Source organism: Heterocephalus glaber, unplaced genomic scaffold (assembly GCF_053883595.1).
Source record: "Heterocephalus glaber isolate CG9 unplaced genomic scaffold, H.glaber_assembly_v1.0 deba00001564, whole genome shotgun sequence".
Classification (NCBI taxonomy): domain Eukaryota; kingdom Metazoa; phylum Chordata; class Mammalia; order Rodentia; family Bathyergidae; genus Heterocephalus; species Heterocephalus glaber.
This window is the reverse complement of record NW_028258351.1, coordinates 23,198,505-23,215,340: the sequence shown is the minus strand read 5'-3', so window position 1 is coordinate 23,215,340 and position 16,836 is coordinate 23,198,505. Positions and strand designations below refer to the sequence as shown.

General features: G+C 37.9%; 1 protein-coding gene across 14 annotated transcripts in view; it reads right to left on the bottom strand.

The window, feature by feature from the left end:
- Dnah9 (dynein axonemal heavy chain 9) overlaps positions 1 to 16,836 on the bottom strand; it is a 373,887-nt gene that overhangs the window by 137,751 nt on the left and 219,300 nt on the right. For 13 of the 14 annotated variants that reach the window (XR_002386940.2, XR_015443305.1, XR_015443304.1 and 10 more), the window contains 3 exons: positions 15,763 to 15,905; positions 15,240 to 15,401; positions 14,001 to 14,234 (listed from right to left, as the gene is read on the bottom strand). Coding sequence is in view for 9 of the 14 variants with exons in the window: in XM_087192015.1 (XP_087048141.1) it covers positions 14,001 to 14,234; positions 15,240 to 15,401; positions 15,763 to 15,905 (539 nt within the window). In the remaining 5 variants the exon portion in view is untranslated. The remainder of the gene's footprint in view (positions 1 to 14,000; positions 14,235 to 15,239; positions 15,402 to 15,762; positions 15,906 to 16,836) is intronic. The other variant, XM_087192016.1, reaches the window with a different exon arrangement.

Here is a 16,836-nt window from a genome sequence, read left to right as displayed (position 1 = left end):
AGAGCCTGGAAAAAATATTTCCACAGAAATACAGAGGAAGAAAAGGAACAGCACCCAGAAGATGAAGAATAAAGCTCTGAGAATGATTCATTATCAAACCTAAAAGAAATGTGGAGGAAGTTGGCATCATTGGTAGAACAGTTTGTGAAATAGTTGCAGAAAGCAAGCTGAAATAAAAAAGCAATTGGATGTGTTGGAAAGGGAAAAGGATGGGATGAAGAAGGGATGGTTAGGAATTTAAAAATCTAATGGCAAAATTAAAGTCTTCAGTGCAGGCATAGGAAGCAGAAGCAATATTATGTTAAATTACTATTATTAATATTAAATTATTACTATTATTAATATTAAATTACTATTATTGAGAATAAACTTAAAAAGCACTCCTAGAATGTAGATAGAGGCCAAAGGGATAAAAGCAGTAAATGAGGACACAATAGATAGAGGATACAGGGAATTCATCCAGCTAACCACTGGTCCTAGATGAGACATAAGACTAGATGAACAAAACCATATAAAAGGAGAGAAACCTCCTGGATAGATTAAATACTATGTGTATAGACAGCAAGTGTGCACTTACTAAATGAACTTAAATTATTTATATATATTATATTTCAGAATCCAAACCTGAAGTGGGAAAAAGGATAAGGCAAAGAAGAAAGTTCAAAAAGAGCAATCCTAAAAGAAAAATTCTGAGGTAATAAAAGGCTTAGTTATCTATAGAAATATGTGATTTTCAAGAATTAAGTTGACCATGATTTTAGTTTAATTGTGCAAATTCATGAGATTTTATCACCCTAATGAGAGGCTGGCTCTGTTACTGCTAAGCAGGGAATAGAAAGGGCCCAGAGGGAGCTGAAATAACTGATGAGCAAGAGCAGAGCAGAGCAGGTGCCTGATTTAAGTTCATCCCCACTTCTCAAGGGCAGTGCAGCAGATTGGTTGAAAGAGACTTCTTCCATTGGTCAGAGTAAAAAGAGAAATAAAAGAAGGGCAGCAGAGCACATGGGTCATTCTCCAAAATAGACCACATACGCACACAAAGAACATGTTTAAGTAAGTGCAAAGGAATTGAAGTTATCTCTTGTATATTATCAGACCATAGTGCGATGAAATTGGAGATCCATAGCAAAAGAAACTTGAAAAATTTCATAAACACGTGGAAATTGAACAACACACTTCTGAATAACCAATGGGGCACAGAGGAAATTAAAGAAGAAATCAGACAGTTCCTTCAATTAAATGACAATGACAATACAACATATTGGAATCTATGGGACACAATGAAAGCAGTCTTATGAGGGAAATTCATAGCAGTGAATATGCATATTAGGAAAACAGAATGAGCCCAATTAAACAACCTGATGCTGCACCTCAAACTTCTAGAAAAAGAAGAACAGGACAACCCCAGAGCTCATACAAGGGAGAAAATTATAAAGATCAGAGGAGAAATCAATGCAATGGAGACTAAGAGAACGATACGAAAAATCAATGAAGCCAAGAGTTGGTTCTTTGAAAGAATCAACAAAATTGACAAACCCTTAGCCAACCTTGTCAGAAAAAGGAAAGAAAAGGCCCAAATCCATGCAATTAGGAATGAAAAGGGAGAAATCACAACAGACCCAGCAGAAATCCAGAGGATCATCAATACCTACTTCCAGAACCTATACGCCAATAAGATGGACAACACAGAAGAAATGGACAGATTCCTAGATACATATGAATTACCAAAGTTGAACGAAGAAGACCTAAAAATTCTGAACAACCCAATATCAACCAATGAAATTGAAAATGTAGTTAAAAACTTATCAACTAAGAAAAGCCCGGGCCCTGATGGCTTCATTGCTGAATTCTACAAGACATTTAGAGAGGAACTGCTGCCACTACTGTTTAAGCTCTTCAATGAAATTGAAAGGGAAGCAACACTCTCAAATTCATTCCTGGAAGCAAGCATCACCTTGATCCCCAAAGCACAGAAAGACCCAACCGAAAAGGAGAACTATAGGCCAATCTCACTAATGAAGATAGATGCAAAAATCCTTAATAAGATACTGGCAAACAGAATGCAGAAGATCATCAAGAAGATCATACACCCTGATCAAGTGGAATTCATCCCAGGGATGCAAGGATGGTTCAACATATGCAAATCAATCAATATAATAAACTACATCAATAGAGCCAAGGACAAAAACCATATGATTATCTCCATAGATGCAGAAAAAGCATTTGACAAAATCCAACATGCATTTATGATAAAAACCCTACAAAAACTTGGAATAGATGGTCTCTACCTCAAACTGATAGAAGCCATCTATGAAAAACCAACAGCCAATATCATACTAAATGGTCAAAAACTGAAATCCTTCACACTAAAATCAGGAACAAGACAAGGATGTCCACTATCACCACTCTTGTTCAATATAGTTCTGGATTAGCCATGGCAATTAGACAAGAGAAAGAAATAAAAGGAATAAAGATAGGTAATGAAGAAGTCAAATTGTCATTATTTGCAGATGACATGATACTCTATATAGAAGCCACCAAGAACTCCACCAAAAGTCTTCTAGACTTAATAACCAAATTCAGTCAATTGTAGCTGGTTACAAGGTCAACACACAAAAACCAATAGCTTTCTTCTACACGAATGACAGACTCACTGAGAGAGAAATAGGGCAAATAATTCCTTTCACAATAGCATCCAAAAAACTGAAATACCTCGGGATCATCCTAACGAAAGAAATCAAAGACCTCTTCTCTGAAAACTATGGCACTCTGAAAAGAGAGATTGAAGATGATATCAGAAAATGGACAGACATCCCCTGCTCCTGGGTAGGAAGGATTAATATAGTGAAAATGGCCATACTTCCAAAACTGCTATATAGATTTAATGCAATTCCAATTGAGATCCCAGCAGCATACTTCATGGACCTTGAGAAAACAATCCAAAATTTCATTTGGAACAAGAAGAGACCCAGAAGAGCAAAAGCAATTCTAGGTAACAGAGACATGGCAGGGGGTATCACAATCCCCAACCTGCAACTCTACTACAAAGCTACTGTGATAAAAACAGCATGGTACTGGCAAAGAAACAGACCTGAGGACCAGTGGAACAGATTAGAAGATGCAGAAACAATGCCAGACACAGTCATCTCATTTTCGATAAAGGAGCCAAACACCCTCACTGGAGGAAAGATAGCCTCTTTAATAAATGGTGCTGGGAAAACTGGGTTTCAACTTGCCAAAGATTAAAACTAGACCTATATCTCTCACCATGCACTAAACTAAAATCAAAATGGATTAAAGATCTAAATATTAAAATAGAAACTCTGAACCAGTTGGAACAGAGGTTAGGTAGAACCCTTGAAGACATCGATGTTGGAAAAGATTTTATGAACAAGACCTCAGTTGCCCGTGAACTAGCACAAACAATCAACAAGTGGGATCTCTTCTTATTAAAAGGCTTCTGCACAGCAAGAGAAATCACCAGCAGTGTGAAGAGACAACCCACAATGTGGGAAAAAATCTTCACCTGCTCTTCCTCAGACAAAGGTCTACTATCTCGAATGTATAAAGAACTTAAAAAGATCAGACCTCCCAAATTTAAAGACCCATTCCAAAAATGGGCATCTGAAATGAACAGACATTTCTCAGACAAAGAAGTAGAAATAGCAAATAAATACATGAAAAAATGTTCAACATCACTGGTCATTCGACAGATGCAAATGAAAACAATGCTGAGATTCCACTTCACTCCAGAAAGAATGGCTGCTATCATGAAATCAACCAATAACCAATGCTGGCGGGGCTGTGGGGAAAGAGGAACCCTGCTCCACTGCTGGTGGGAGTGTAGACTGGTGCAACCACTGTGGAAATCAGTATGGAGATACCTCAAAGAACTAGGACTGGAAGTCCCATTTGACCCCGCTATTCCACTGCTGGGGATCTTCCCCAAAGAATTAAAAGAATCATACCACAGTGATATATGTGCACCCATGTTCATAGCAGCACAGTTTGTGATAGCTAAAACTTGGAAACAGCCCAAATGCCCATCAACTGGAGACTGGATAAAGAAAATGTGGTTTTTTCATAAAATGGAGTACTACTCAGCCACAAAAAATGAGAAATTAGAGGCATTTATAGCTAAGTGGATGCACATTGAGGTGATACTCTTAAGTGAAATAAATAGGACACACATGTATAAATACCGAATAGTTTCTCTGGTGTGAGAAACTGAAAGTGTAAATAAGGACTAAATGTATAATAGGTAATGTGAAATAAGAAGAAAAGGGGCAAAGGGGAAGGAAGTGGGGGGCTAGGGGAAAGAATAGAAGGGAATGGGATTAATATGAGAAAATGGAAAAATAGGAAGAAAATCTTTGTAAATAGGGAGGACTGGAGGGGTTGAAGAGAGGGCTGGGCAAGGGTGAAAAATAAGAGCCAAGAGAGACTATGTAAAGGTGCAAATTTCCAATGATGAATGTCCTTATATTGTATACCTAAAATGTACCAATGATTAGAATGAATAATTGATAATGTAAAATAGGAAGAAAAGGTCCAAAGGGGTAGGGGTAGTTGGAGGGGCAGGGGAAAGGAAAGAAGGGAAAGGAAAAATGCTGAGAAATGGAAAAAATGGAAATAAATATAGCTTTGTAAATAGGGAAGGGTAGAGGGGTTGAAGGGAGGGCTAGGAATGGGGAAAAAATAAGAAACAAGATGCATTCTGTAAAGGTAAAATTCCCAATGAGAAATGTAATTGTGTTGTATACTTAAAATGTACCAATAAAAGAATTTAAAAAACAAAAAAAGAAGGGCAGCAGAGGCACCTTATGATGGCATCACATATTAGAAGAAACACACGAAATTAGACAAATATTTGCTTAAGAAATGAGATTTCAATGGCTCTTTGACAGATAATACAATGAGACAAAAGAAAATTATTATATCTACCACTTATATTCTTTCGTTTTTTTGGTACTGGGGATCGATCTCGGGACCTTGCATTTGCGAGGCAGGCGGCGAAACCACTGGGCTAAATCCCCAGTCCCCACTTATTTTCTTTAGTTTCAAGGATGAAGATGGTATGGTGTGGATATTGGATATAGTTTGACCCCCCCAAATTCATATGAAGGAAAGCTTGGTCCCCAATGTGGTGGTGTTGAGGGGGTGGAACCTTTAAGAGATCGAACCTCTTCACTCTGTTGGTGGGTTTTTTTGTTTGTTTGTTTTTTTGCTTAAATTCTTTTATTGGTACATCTTAGGTATACAATACATTTACATTTATCACTGGGTACTTGTACCTGTACATGATGTATCTTGGTTATTTTTTCCCCATTACCGGTGTGCCCTTCACCCTCTCCACCCTTCCCTATTTACAAACACTTTATTTTCATTTTTTCCTTTTCTCATAATTTTTCCTTTACCTTCTCACATTTCCCCTTCCCCTTTAAATGATCAATTATTCATTTTCGAATTATCAATTATTCATTTTAATCCTTATTTACACTTTCAGTTTCTCACACCAGAGAAACTATTCAGTATTTACCCGTGTGTCCTATTTATTTCACTTAAGAGTATGGCCTCAATATGCATCCATGTAGCTATAAATGTCTCTAGTTTGTCGTTCTTTATGGTTGAGTACTACTCCATTTTATAAAAAACCCCCACATCTTCTTTATCCAGTTTCCAGTTGATGGGCACTTGGGCTTTTCCAAGCTTTAGCTATTACAGTCTGTGCCGCTATAAACATGGGTGCACATATATCACTGTGGTATGATTCTTTTAATTCTTTTGGGAAGATACCCAGCAGAGTCAAATAGCTGGGTCAAATGGAACCTATAGTTCTAGTTATTTGAGGTATCTCCACACTGATTTCCACAGTGGTTGCACCAGTCTGCACTCCCACCAACAACGGAGAAAGGTTCCTTTCTCCCCACACCCCTGCTAGCATTTGTTATTGGTTGATTCCTTGATAGCTGCCGTTCTTTTTGGGGTGAAGTGGAATCTCAGTGTTATTTTCATCTCCATCTCCTGAATGACCAGTGATGTTAAACATTTTTTCATATGTTTGTTTGCTGCTTTTACTTCTTTGTCTGAGAAATGTCTGTTCATTTCAGATGCCTATTTTTGAATTGGGTCTTTGAATTTGGGGAGTCTGATTTTTTTCAGTTCTTTATATATTCTAAATAGTAGTCCTTTGTCTGAGGTACAGCTGCTAAAATGTTTTTCCCACATTGTACATTGTCGCTTAGCTCTGCTGGTGGTTTCTCTTGCAGTGCAGAAGCTTTTTTATAGGATGAGATCCCAGTTGTTGATTTATTGTGCTAGTTCTCATGCTACTGAGGTTTTATTCATAAAGTCTTTTCCTATGCCAATGTCTTCAAGAGTTCTACCTATCTGCCAGAAAGTCTAGTGTTTGTTTTAATATTTAGATCTTTAATTCACTTTGATCTTAGTTTAGTGCATGGCGATAGATATGGATCTAGTTTTAATCTTTGGCAGGTTGAAATCCAGTTATTCCAACACCATTTATTAAATAGGCTATCTTTCCTCCAGTGAGGGTGGATGGCACTTTTGTCAAAGATGAGGTGGCTGAGTATGTCTGGAATTGTTTCGGCATCTTGTAATCTATTCCACTGATCCTCAGGTCTGTTTCTTTGCCAGTACCATGCTGTTTTTGTCACAGTAGCTTTGTAGTATAGTTTCAGTTGGGGATTGTGATACCCCCAGCCATATCTCTGTTGCCTAGAATTGCTTTTGCTATTCTAGGTCTCTTCTGGTTCCAAATGAAGTTCTGGATTGTTTTCTCTAGTTCTGTGAAGTATATTGTTGGAATTTCAATTGGCATTGCATTAAATCTAGATAGTAGTTTTGGAAGTATGGCCATTTTCACTATATTGGTTCTTCCTACCCAGGAACAAGGGGTGACTTTCTATTTTCTTATATCCTCTTTGATCTCTTTTTCAGAGTGCTGTAGTTTTCTTTGTATCGGTCTTTTGCTTCCTTTGTTTGATTGATTCCTAGATATTTCATTTTTTTGGATGCTATTGTAAAAGAAATTATTTTCCTAATTTCTCTTTCAGTGAGTCTGTTATTTGTGTATAAGAAGGCTATTGTTTTTTGAGTGTTAACCTTGTATCCAGGTACTCTACTGAATCTGTCAATTAAGTCTAGAAGCCTTTTGTTGGAGTTTTTAGGGTCTTGTATGTAAAGTATCATATCATCAGCAAATAATGACAGTTTAACTTCTTCCTTTCCTATCTTTATTCCTTTTATTTCTTTCTCTTTTCTAATTGTTGTGGCTATTGTTTCCAGAACTATATTGAACAAGAGTGGTGATAGTGGGCATCCTTGTCTTGTTCCTGATTTTAGCATGAAGGTTTTCAGTTTTTGACCATTTAGTATGATGTTGGCTGTTGGTTTTTCATAGATAGCCTTAATCAGGTTGAGAAAAAGTCCTTCTGTTTCAATTTTCTGTAGGGTTTTTATCATGAATGGGTGTTGGATTTTGTCGAATGCTCTTTCTGCATCTATTGAGGTGATCATATGGTTTTTGTCCTTGACTCTGTTAATAGAGTGTATTACATTTATTGATTTACATATGTTGAACCATCCTTGCATCCCTGGGATAAATCGACTTGGTCAGGGTGTATGATCTTCTTGATGACCCTTTGTATTCTTTTTGCCAATATCTTGTTGAAGATTTTTGCATTTTTGTTCATTAGGGAGATTGGCTGGCCTGTAGTTCTCTTTTTTGGTTAGGTCTTTCCCTGGTTTTGGAATCAAAGTAACACTTGCTTCCAGGAATGAATTTGGAAGTATTGCATCCTTTAAATTTCATTGATGAGTTTAAAGTGTAATGGCCATAGTTCTTCTTTAAATGTCTTGTAAAATTCAGCAGTGAAGCCATCAGGACCTGGGCTTTTCTTTGTTGGTAAATTTTTAATTAGGTTTTTAATTTCACTCATTGTAATTGGGATGTTTAGAATTTCTATATCTTCTTCATTTAACTTTGGCAATTCATATGTATCTGGGAATCTGTCCATTTCTTCTGTGTTTTCCATTTTATTAGAGGACAGGTCCTTGAAGTAGGCATTGATGATCCTCTGGATTTCTGCTGGATCTGTTGTGACTTTACCTTTTTTGTGCCTTTTCTTTCCTTTTTTTGATAAGGTTGGCTAAAAGTTTATCCATTTTATTTATTTTTTCGAAAAATCAACTCTTTCATTCATTGATTTTTTTGTATATTTCTCTTAGTTTCCATTGCATTGATTTCTGCTCTGATCTTTGTAATTTCCTCTCTTGTACGAGCTTTGGGTTTGTCCTGCTCTTCTTTTTCTAGGAGCTTGAGGTTCAGCATTAGGTTGTTTATTTGAGCTCTCTCTGTTTTCCTAATATGGGCATTCACTGCTATGAATTTCCCTCATAGACCTGCTTTCATTGTGCCCCACAGATTCCTGTATGTTGTAATGGCATTATCATTTCCTTGTAGAAACTGTCTAATTTCTTCTTTAATTTCCTCTGTGACCCATTGGTTGTTCAATTTCCATGTGTTTGTGGGGGGTTTTGTGGTTTTTTTATGCTATTAGTCTCCAGTTTTATTGCACTACGGTCTGATAATATACAGGGGATAACTTCAATTCTTTTACATTTACTTAAACATGTCCTATGAGCTAGCATGTGGTCTGTGTTTGAGAATGACCCATGTACAGCAGAAAACAATGTATATTCTGATTTTGTGGGGTGGGGCACTCTGTAAACATTTATTAAATCCATTTGTTCTATACCTTGGTTCAGTTCTAGAAAATTGTTGTTGACTTTTTGTCTAGATGATCTGTCTATTTGTGATAGTGGCGTATTGAGTTCCCCCAACACAATTGTATTAGTGCTTATTAGGTTTTTCGTGTCCATTAATATTTGTTTTGTATAGTTGGGGGCATTTGTATTTGGTGCATATATATTTATGATTATTATCTCTTCCTCTTGATTTGTTCCCTTCACAAGTATGTAGTGACCATCTTTGTCTCTCTTAATTAGTTTTGCTTTGAAATCTACTTTGTCTGCAAATAAGATTGCCACCTCTGCTTTTTTCTGGGTTCCTGTCACATAGAGAACTGTTTTCCATCCTTTTACTTTCAGTCTATGAATTTCTTTTTGAGTTAGGTGTATTTCTTATATACAGCATATTGTTGGATTTTGATTCTTAATCCATTCTGCCAGCCTGTTTCTTTTGATTGGTGAATTGAGGCCATTAACAGTGATGGTTATAATTGAGAGATATTGACTCATCCTTGTTATGATGTTTTACTGTTGCTGGCTCTTATTTCTTTTTCCCCCTTTCCCTTAGTTTCTTACCTTGCCTGGTGGCTTCCCTCTGTTGGGCCTCACGGAGTTGTGACCTTCATTGTCTTTTTCTAGGATATTGTTTAGAATTGTTTGGAGTGCTGGTTTGGTGTTCATGAAATTTCTCAGGTGTTCTTTATTGTGGAAGTATCTAATTTCCCCATCAATTTTGAAAGATAATTTTGCAGGATACAACAGTCTAGGTTGGAAGTTATTTTCTTTTAGGGCTTGAAATACTTCACTCCAGGCTCTCCTTGACTTGAGAGTTTGTGTTGAGAAGTCTCCTGTGATTCTGATGGGCTTTCCTCCATAGGTGATTTGTTTCTTTTCTCTAACTGCTTGTAGGATTTTGTTCTTCTGTTGGTTTTCTGGGATCTTGACTGTTATATGTCTAGGTTTAGATTTTTTTTGATCGTGGCTAGTTGGAGTTCTATATACCTCAGTTATCTCTATGCCTATTTCTCTACCTCTGTCTCAGAAGTTTTCCACTATTACTTATGTGAACAGTTTTTTATGTCAATTGTACTTTCTCCTGTTTTTTCATGGACTCCTATCAATCTTATGTTATCCTTCTTTGCAGCATCTAGCAGCTGCTGGATTGATTTCTTGTGGTCCCTTACTATTTGTAAGAAATCTCTGTTTTCATGGTCACTCACCACAATCTTGTCTTCTATATCTGTTATTCTATCTTCACATTCCCTTAATCTGCTGTGAATACTTTCAATGGAGTTTTTAATCTCCTGAATGTCTATTTGAATCTGTTTCATGGATTCCATTTCTTTCTTATGTTGGGCAGTCATGCTTTCCTTTTCTTTCTTAAGCTGGGCATTCCTGGCTTCCAGCATGTTTCTGAGCTCATCTATTTTCTTATCTGTTTTTGTTCTAGAGCCTCTAATCATGTCTTTCACTCTGCTCACCATCTCTGTAGTTATCTGGGAAATTATTTCTGTTTTGAATTTTTCTAGAACCTCATTCATCTGTTTTGTTACTTCCTGTGCTGTCAACTCAGGGTGTCCAGGTGGTTGATTGTCATGTTTTTCTACCTCATTTCCCCCAGAATTTGCCTTTAGTAGGCTGAAAGCCTTAGTTTGTGCCTTGCTTAAATGTCTTCTCATTTTTGTTTTTGGTATTGTCTTTGGTTTAATTCCTGAGTTGATACTTCAAAATTGCTTATTGTAAGCATCTTTGTTGCTTGTATTTGGAACCCTTGCGGAATGATTGCTTTTCAGAGGTGTCTTCCAGATATAGCTGGTCTTTCAGCTTTGAGTCTCTAATGGCTCTGAGGGTGTCTCATTTTCATTATACCAGGAAGGCAATCACAACACCTTAGCCCAAAAGATACAGTCAGCAACACCATAGCATAAATCACAGCTTAGAAAATGACAATTTGTGATAGTTATTAATCTATCACCTTTAACTGTGTGAATTAAATCAAAATCGAGGACCAGCCCAACATATATTTATAGTGAATAAACTCTTCAGTATAGCAACTTTACCCTTTGGGATGCAGAGATAGAAGGAATTGGGGAGGGAGGGATAGATAGGCAGAAGGATAGGGAAAGGTTAGCAGTGAGGCCAGAGTATACAGGGAGATGATGCAAACTCTAAGAAACTGTTGAAGACAAGAGGAAAAGGCAAAATGAAAGAACAAAGACAAGAACAGAATAACCTAACAGCAATAGGGAGACTAGAAACTGTATTTACTTTCCTTTAAAATTAATGACAATCAAGAGAAGGAAAAAGAGAAGAAAAGAAAAATAAAGAAGAAATCCAAATTAGGTCTAGAACAAGAACAAAAAGGGAGATGAACAACAATGTGGGACAGCAAGAGAATAAGTGAGAGAGACAAAGAAAAAAGAGATAAAAAAGGAAGAGAAAAATAAAAATTTGAGAAGAGTAGAAAAAAATTAAAAATAAGAAAAAAATATGTTGCAAATAACAAATAACAAATAAAAATGAAGGGCCTCCTTCAGGGTATGTCTCTGCTGTCACAATAGACAATGTGGACAGCCATGTGCAGATATAAGTCAATAAGTCTCAGCAAAACAGTAGCAGTCCCGTGAGATTCAGGCAGATTTCTGGCTGCAAGTCCCAAGTTGAGCTCCCTGTCCTCCTGCAGGGTTGGACTCTGCAAGATTCTGCTGGAGGTTCCAGTTGCCCTTCCCCTGAAGATAGTCCAGGTTTTGATGGGAGGTGATGATCCCTCCAACTTACCAAGTATGGTGGTCTGGTGTGCCTTTAATGAAGAGATTCTCTTCACTTTTCCAGTGGGCTTCAGTTTGCCTTGAGGAGCCTGAAAGAGGCCCTCCTTCTGTTGTTCATTTCTGTTCTATCTTCTGGAGCTCAGGACAATGGCCTTTATGACCTTCTGTGCCTCTGTAGTGTGGAACCAGGTAGTGGCGCAGCCAGGAGGCCAGAAGTGGGGGGGGGGGGGGGCAGGGGCTGCAGGTTTGTCACTGTGGGCGGGGCATGAGGATGGAGTGGGGGCTCCATGCTGCCTGTTGATGGTTCATTTTGTTATGCAAAAGCTTTTTAATTTGATGAGATCCTGCTTGTTGATCCTTTGTAATATTTCCTGTGAGATTGAGGTTTTTTTTTCTTAAAGTCTTTGCCTACACTTATGTCTTCAAGAGTTCTACCTATTCTATCTTCCAGCAGATTTAGTGTTTCCATTTTAATTTTTCAATCTTTGATCTATTTTGATTTTAGTTTAATGCATGGATTTAGTTTAATGCAGGGATATGGGTCTAGCTTCAATCTTTGGCATGTGGAAGGCCACTTTTTCGAGCACTATTTATTAAATTCTTCCAGTGAAGGTGTTTGGACTCTTTGTCAAAGATAAGGTGGCTGAATGTGCTTGGAGTTGTTTCTGCATCTTCTACCTCTGTTCCACTGATCCTGCTTTTTTTTTTTTTTTTTTCCAAGTACCATGCTGTTTTTTATGATTGTAGCTTTGAAGAGACAACCCATAGAATTGGAAAAATTTTTTATCAGCTATTCCTCAGATATATATATATCTCTATACATCTAGAATTCTATATATCTAGAAGAACTAGATACATAAAGAACTCAAAAAACAGACCCCCCCCAAATTTAAAGATCCACTTAAAAATAGGCATCTGAAATGATGAAGTAGAAACAGCAAATAAATATACAAAAAAAAATGCTCAACATCACTGGTCATTAGAGAAATACAAATTAAAACAACATTGGGATTACATCTCACTCCAGAATGACTATCATCAAGAAATCAACTAATAACAAATGATGGTAAGGCTGTGGGGAAAAAGGAACCCTTCTCCATTGTTGGTGGGAGTATAAATTGGAACACTCATTATGGAAATCAGTATGGAGAGTCCTCAAGAAACTACAAGTAGAGGTTCCATTTGATCCAGGTATTCCCCTTCCAGGTATCTCCCTGAAAGAGTTAAAAGCATTATACCACATGATACACATGTTTATAGTGGCACAATTTATAATAGCTAAATCTTGGAAACAACTTATATCCCCATCAATGGATGAATTGATAAAGAAAATGTGGTCTTTATACACAATGGAATACTACTCTGCCACAAAGAAGCATAGACTTGAGACATTTTTTAGGTAAATGGATGGACCTTGAGATGATAATTTTAAGCGAAATAAATCAGACACACAAGTTTAAATATTGCATTGTTTCTCTTGTGTGAGAAACCCAAAGGGTAAATAAGGAGTAAAAATGGAGGATAGATATTGGGAAGTAGGAAGAACATGTTCAAATGGGAATGGGAACAAGGGAGGGGGAAGGAAGAAGGGGGGGGGAGGAAGAAGGGAAGGAAATAAAAAGGCATAAAAAAAGAGAGAATAGAAGAAAAAAATGGAAATAAAGCTTTTGTAAATGGGGAGGAGATGAAGGGTTGAAGGGAGGAGAATGGGAAAAAAGAATAAGATATATTATGTATAGATACAAATTACCTATGATGAATGTGATCATTATGTATGGAAAACATGTAGTAATAATTTTTTTAAAAATCCAGAATAATTTAATGAAAAAAAGAAACCATAATGATGCTATAAAAAAGAGGTGTGGCCTAGTGGAAGGTAATTAGGACACAGAGGCTCCACACCCTTGAATGGTTTAATGCTCTTCCTCAGGAAGGGGGCCAGGTCTCATGGGACTGGATTAGTTCCATTGAACATGGGAACCTCTCCTGAATCCCTCTTCTGCGTGGCCTGCACTCCTTTTCTGTAGTGTCCCCCACATCCATCCTGTGGCCCTTATTCGAGGTGAGCAGATAATGGCAACATGCTCTTGAACCTCCAGAATTGTGAGTGAAATAAACCTCTTGTCTTTATAGAATACTCTACCTTGCATATTTTGTTATAGCAACACAATACATTAAGACAGTTGGGAAGAGAATTGGAGAGGAGAAAGGAAAGATTGCAAAGAGGAAGAGAGAAGAAGTGTCTCTGGGGATTCCAGCATCAATGAGAGGGAGCAAACCAGGCCTGAAGCTAAGGATATGCTCCTCTGCTAAGGAGGCTCACTTAACTTTCAGTACTGTTTCTGTTGCCACGGGCGCCCAGGAAAATCAGCTCTAGATTGGGATGTCTAAAGTGCACTGGTTTAGGGCTGCTCCTATCCTCCAAATCTACTGACGGTAGGAGAGCAGGACGAGGCTCACCTGGGCAGAGGTGCTGTGGAGCTTCAGCAGCCCATTCTCAAGCCGCTCCATTTTGGACTTGAGCTCTTTTCCATTCTTGTGCAAAAGGCTCTGGTAGAGTCTGATGAACTCCAGAAAGGATTTGGGAGTTGTGTAGTTGTAGTGCTGCTCATTGCTCAGATAAGACTGGGATGTTCGGTTGACACTTGTGTGGACAAAGGCCATGAATTTGCTAATTGATTGCTTTACTGTAGGCTGGAATTAAAAAAACAGACAGGAAATATAAGACCATCTCATTGTGAAGGCTGAAAGTGATTGCCCGTCCCACTCTTTCCTTCATTGCATGGCAAATTATGTTTTGGTGGCTCTGTGCAAGCCTGTACTTTATTTTTATTTTTTATTTTTTATTTTTTATTAATTTCTTTTATTGGTACATTGTAGGTATACAACACAATTACATTTCTCATTGGGAACTGTACCTTTACATAATGCATCTTGGTTCTTATTTTTTCCCCATTCCTAGCCCTCCCTTCACGCCCTCCACCCTTCCCTATTTACAAAGACTTTGTTCCCATTTTTTCCATTTCTCATCATTTTTCCTTTCCCTTCTTTCCTTTCCCCTGCCCCTCCCCCTCCCCCTACCCCTTTGGACCTTTTCTTCCTATTTTGCATTATCAATTATTCATTCTAATCATTGGTACATTTTAGGCATACAATATAATGACATTCATCATTGGAAATTTGCACCTTTACGTAGTCTCTTTTGGTTCTTATTTTTCACCCTTGCCCAGTCCTCCCTTCAACCCCTCCAGTCCTCCCTATTTACAAAGATTTTCTTCCTATTTTTCCATTTCCTCATATTAATTCCATTCCCTTCTATCCTTTCCCTTAGCCCTCCCACTTCCTTCCCCTTTGCCCCTTTTCTTCCTATTTCACATTACCTATTATACATTTAGTCCTTATTTACACTTTCAGTTTCTCACACCAGAGAAACTATTCGGTATTTACACATGTGTGTCCTATTTATTTCACTTAAGAGTATTGCCTCAATGTGCATCCACTTAGCTATAAATGTCTCTAATTTCTCATGTTTTATGGCTGAGTAGTACTCCATTTTATAAAAAAACCACATTTTCTTTATCCAGCCTCCAGTTGATGGGCATTTGGGCAAGCCTGTACTTTAACCTCAACATTTGGACATGGGATTCCTTGTACCCTGAGGTGAAGAGGATGTTGAGGAAGGCCCCCTTTCCCCCTCACCTCAATGCTGTCTGTGTTCTGCAGGAAGCGAAGGCTGACGGACTCCAGTGCCTGCTGAGGCCACTCATGGAACCAGTTGATGGCTGTGCAGTTTACAATGGCTGGGAACTTCCTGCTGCGGAGTCTTAGCTTGTTCCCCACAGGGGAGAAACAGAGAGCCACCTGAGAAGTGAGAAGTGGGAGGAGAACCAAAAAGGTATCAGAGAAATACAAAGAGTCAACCATGGCTTGGGTTCTTGATTTTCCAGAAATTTGAGCAGGACATCTAACAGACATGAAATCTATACATGCTAGCCAGCTTTCCTAGCAAGAAATCCAGAACCCTGGGACTGCATGATGCAAGAGAAGGTACCATTAATAGAGCAGGTGAGAAAGGACTCCTTGCAATGGTGCACAGCCTGAGAAGGACACAGCACCCTCACCACCCACTCTGAAGACAGAACAGCTGGGTCCAAACTACCAGTAGAAATTCCTGTGAACATTTCTGTTCTGTGCCCACCCCAGGCAGTAAATTTTCCTTTACCTTCAGGCGTCGCTGGACACGATCTATGAAAAACTTCCAACAGTTCTCTCTGTTGTCAACCAGACCTTGGCTCTTGACTTCATTCCTCACATTGCTTATGATGTTTTCAACTTCATCATCTGAGTAGAGGTCTGGGATCTCTGCTGGGAATAAAAGGAACACAGATGGGCAGCTTTGATATCTTTTTTTTTTTTTTGGTACCGGAGATTAAACTCAGCACCTTGAACTTGCGAGGCAGGCGACGGCACTACTGAGCTAAATCCCGGCCCCTTTGATATCTTGCTAAATGATGCAATCAGACATGGAAGGTTATTTTGCCTTGCGACACAGGTCTCTTGGCTTTTACACTATATCCCAACTCACTGTTGATGAAATTGGATGGACATCATTTATACTCCAAGCCCAGGACAAGGCAATGAGTACATTAATGAATGGGATGGGGTGTAGGATACCTTTTTTTCCTGGTGTAGGCTGGTGGTAGTATTTCAATGGTCTTTTCTTCTTTTGCCTAAGCATTTATAACTACTGTGTTGTCGGCTCTGAAAATTGTACCTCTAAGAAGCTTACTATTTAGCAAGAGATATAAAACATATTTATCTACAAGACTGTAAATGAACAGGGGCATAAAGAAACATATGTAAATTTATATATTTAAGAAGAACAAGCAATCACTTTCTATAAAAGAGGAAGGGAGAAATCAGGGATGGCTTAATGGACTGTAGTACTGTATATATAATAAATGTGACCTTAAATTACTGCAGAAAAGATAGTGAACTATTCAACTATTCAATATATAATATTAAGAAAACTAGGATCTAAAAAATTATGGTTGGCTCCTTATCTTAGATTGTACCCTAGGCTAAGTTTCAAATGGATCAGTGATTTAACTATTAAACAAACATTAAAATAGCAGGAAAAAATGAGGGAAATATTCATATATCCTTTGAGAAAAAACTTTCTAACTATAACTCAATCTACTTTCCAAAAGATAAATTTAATTGACAAAACAGATAAATTTGACAGCATAAAAATAAAGAAAAATGTCACGGTGAAAACATCATTGGTAAGCATAAT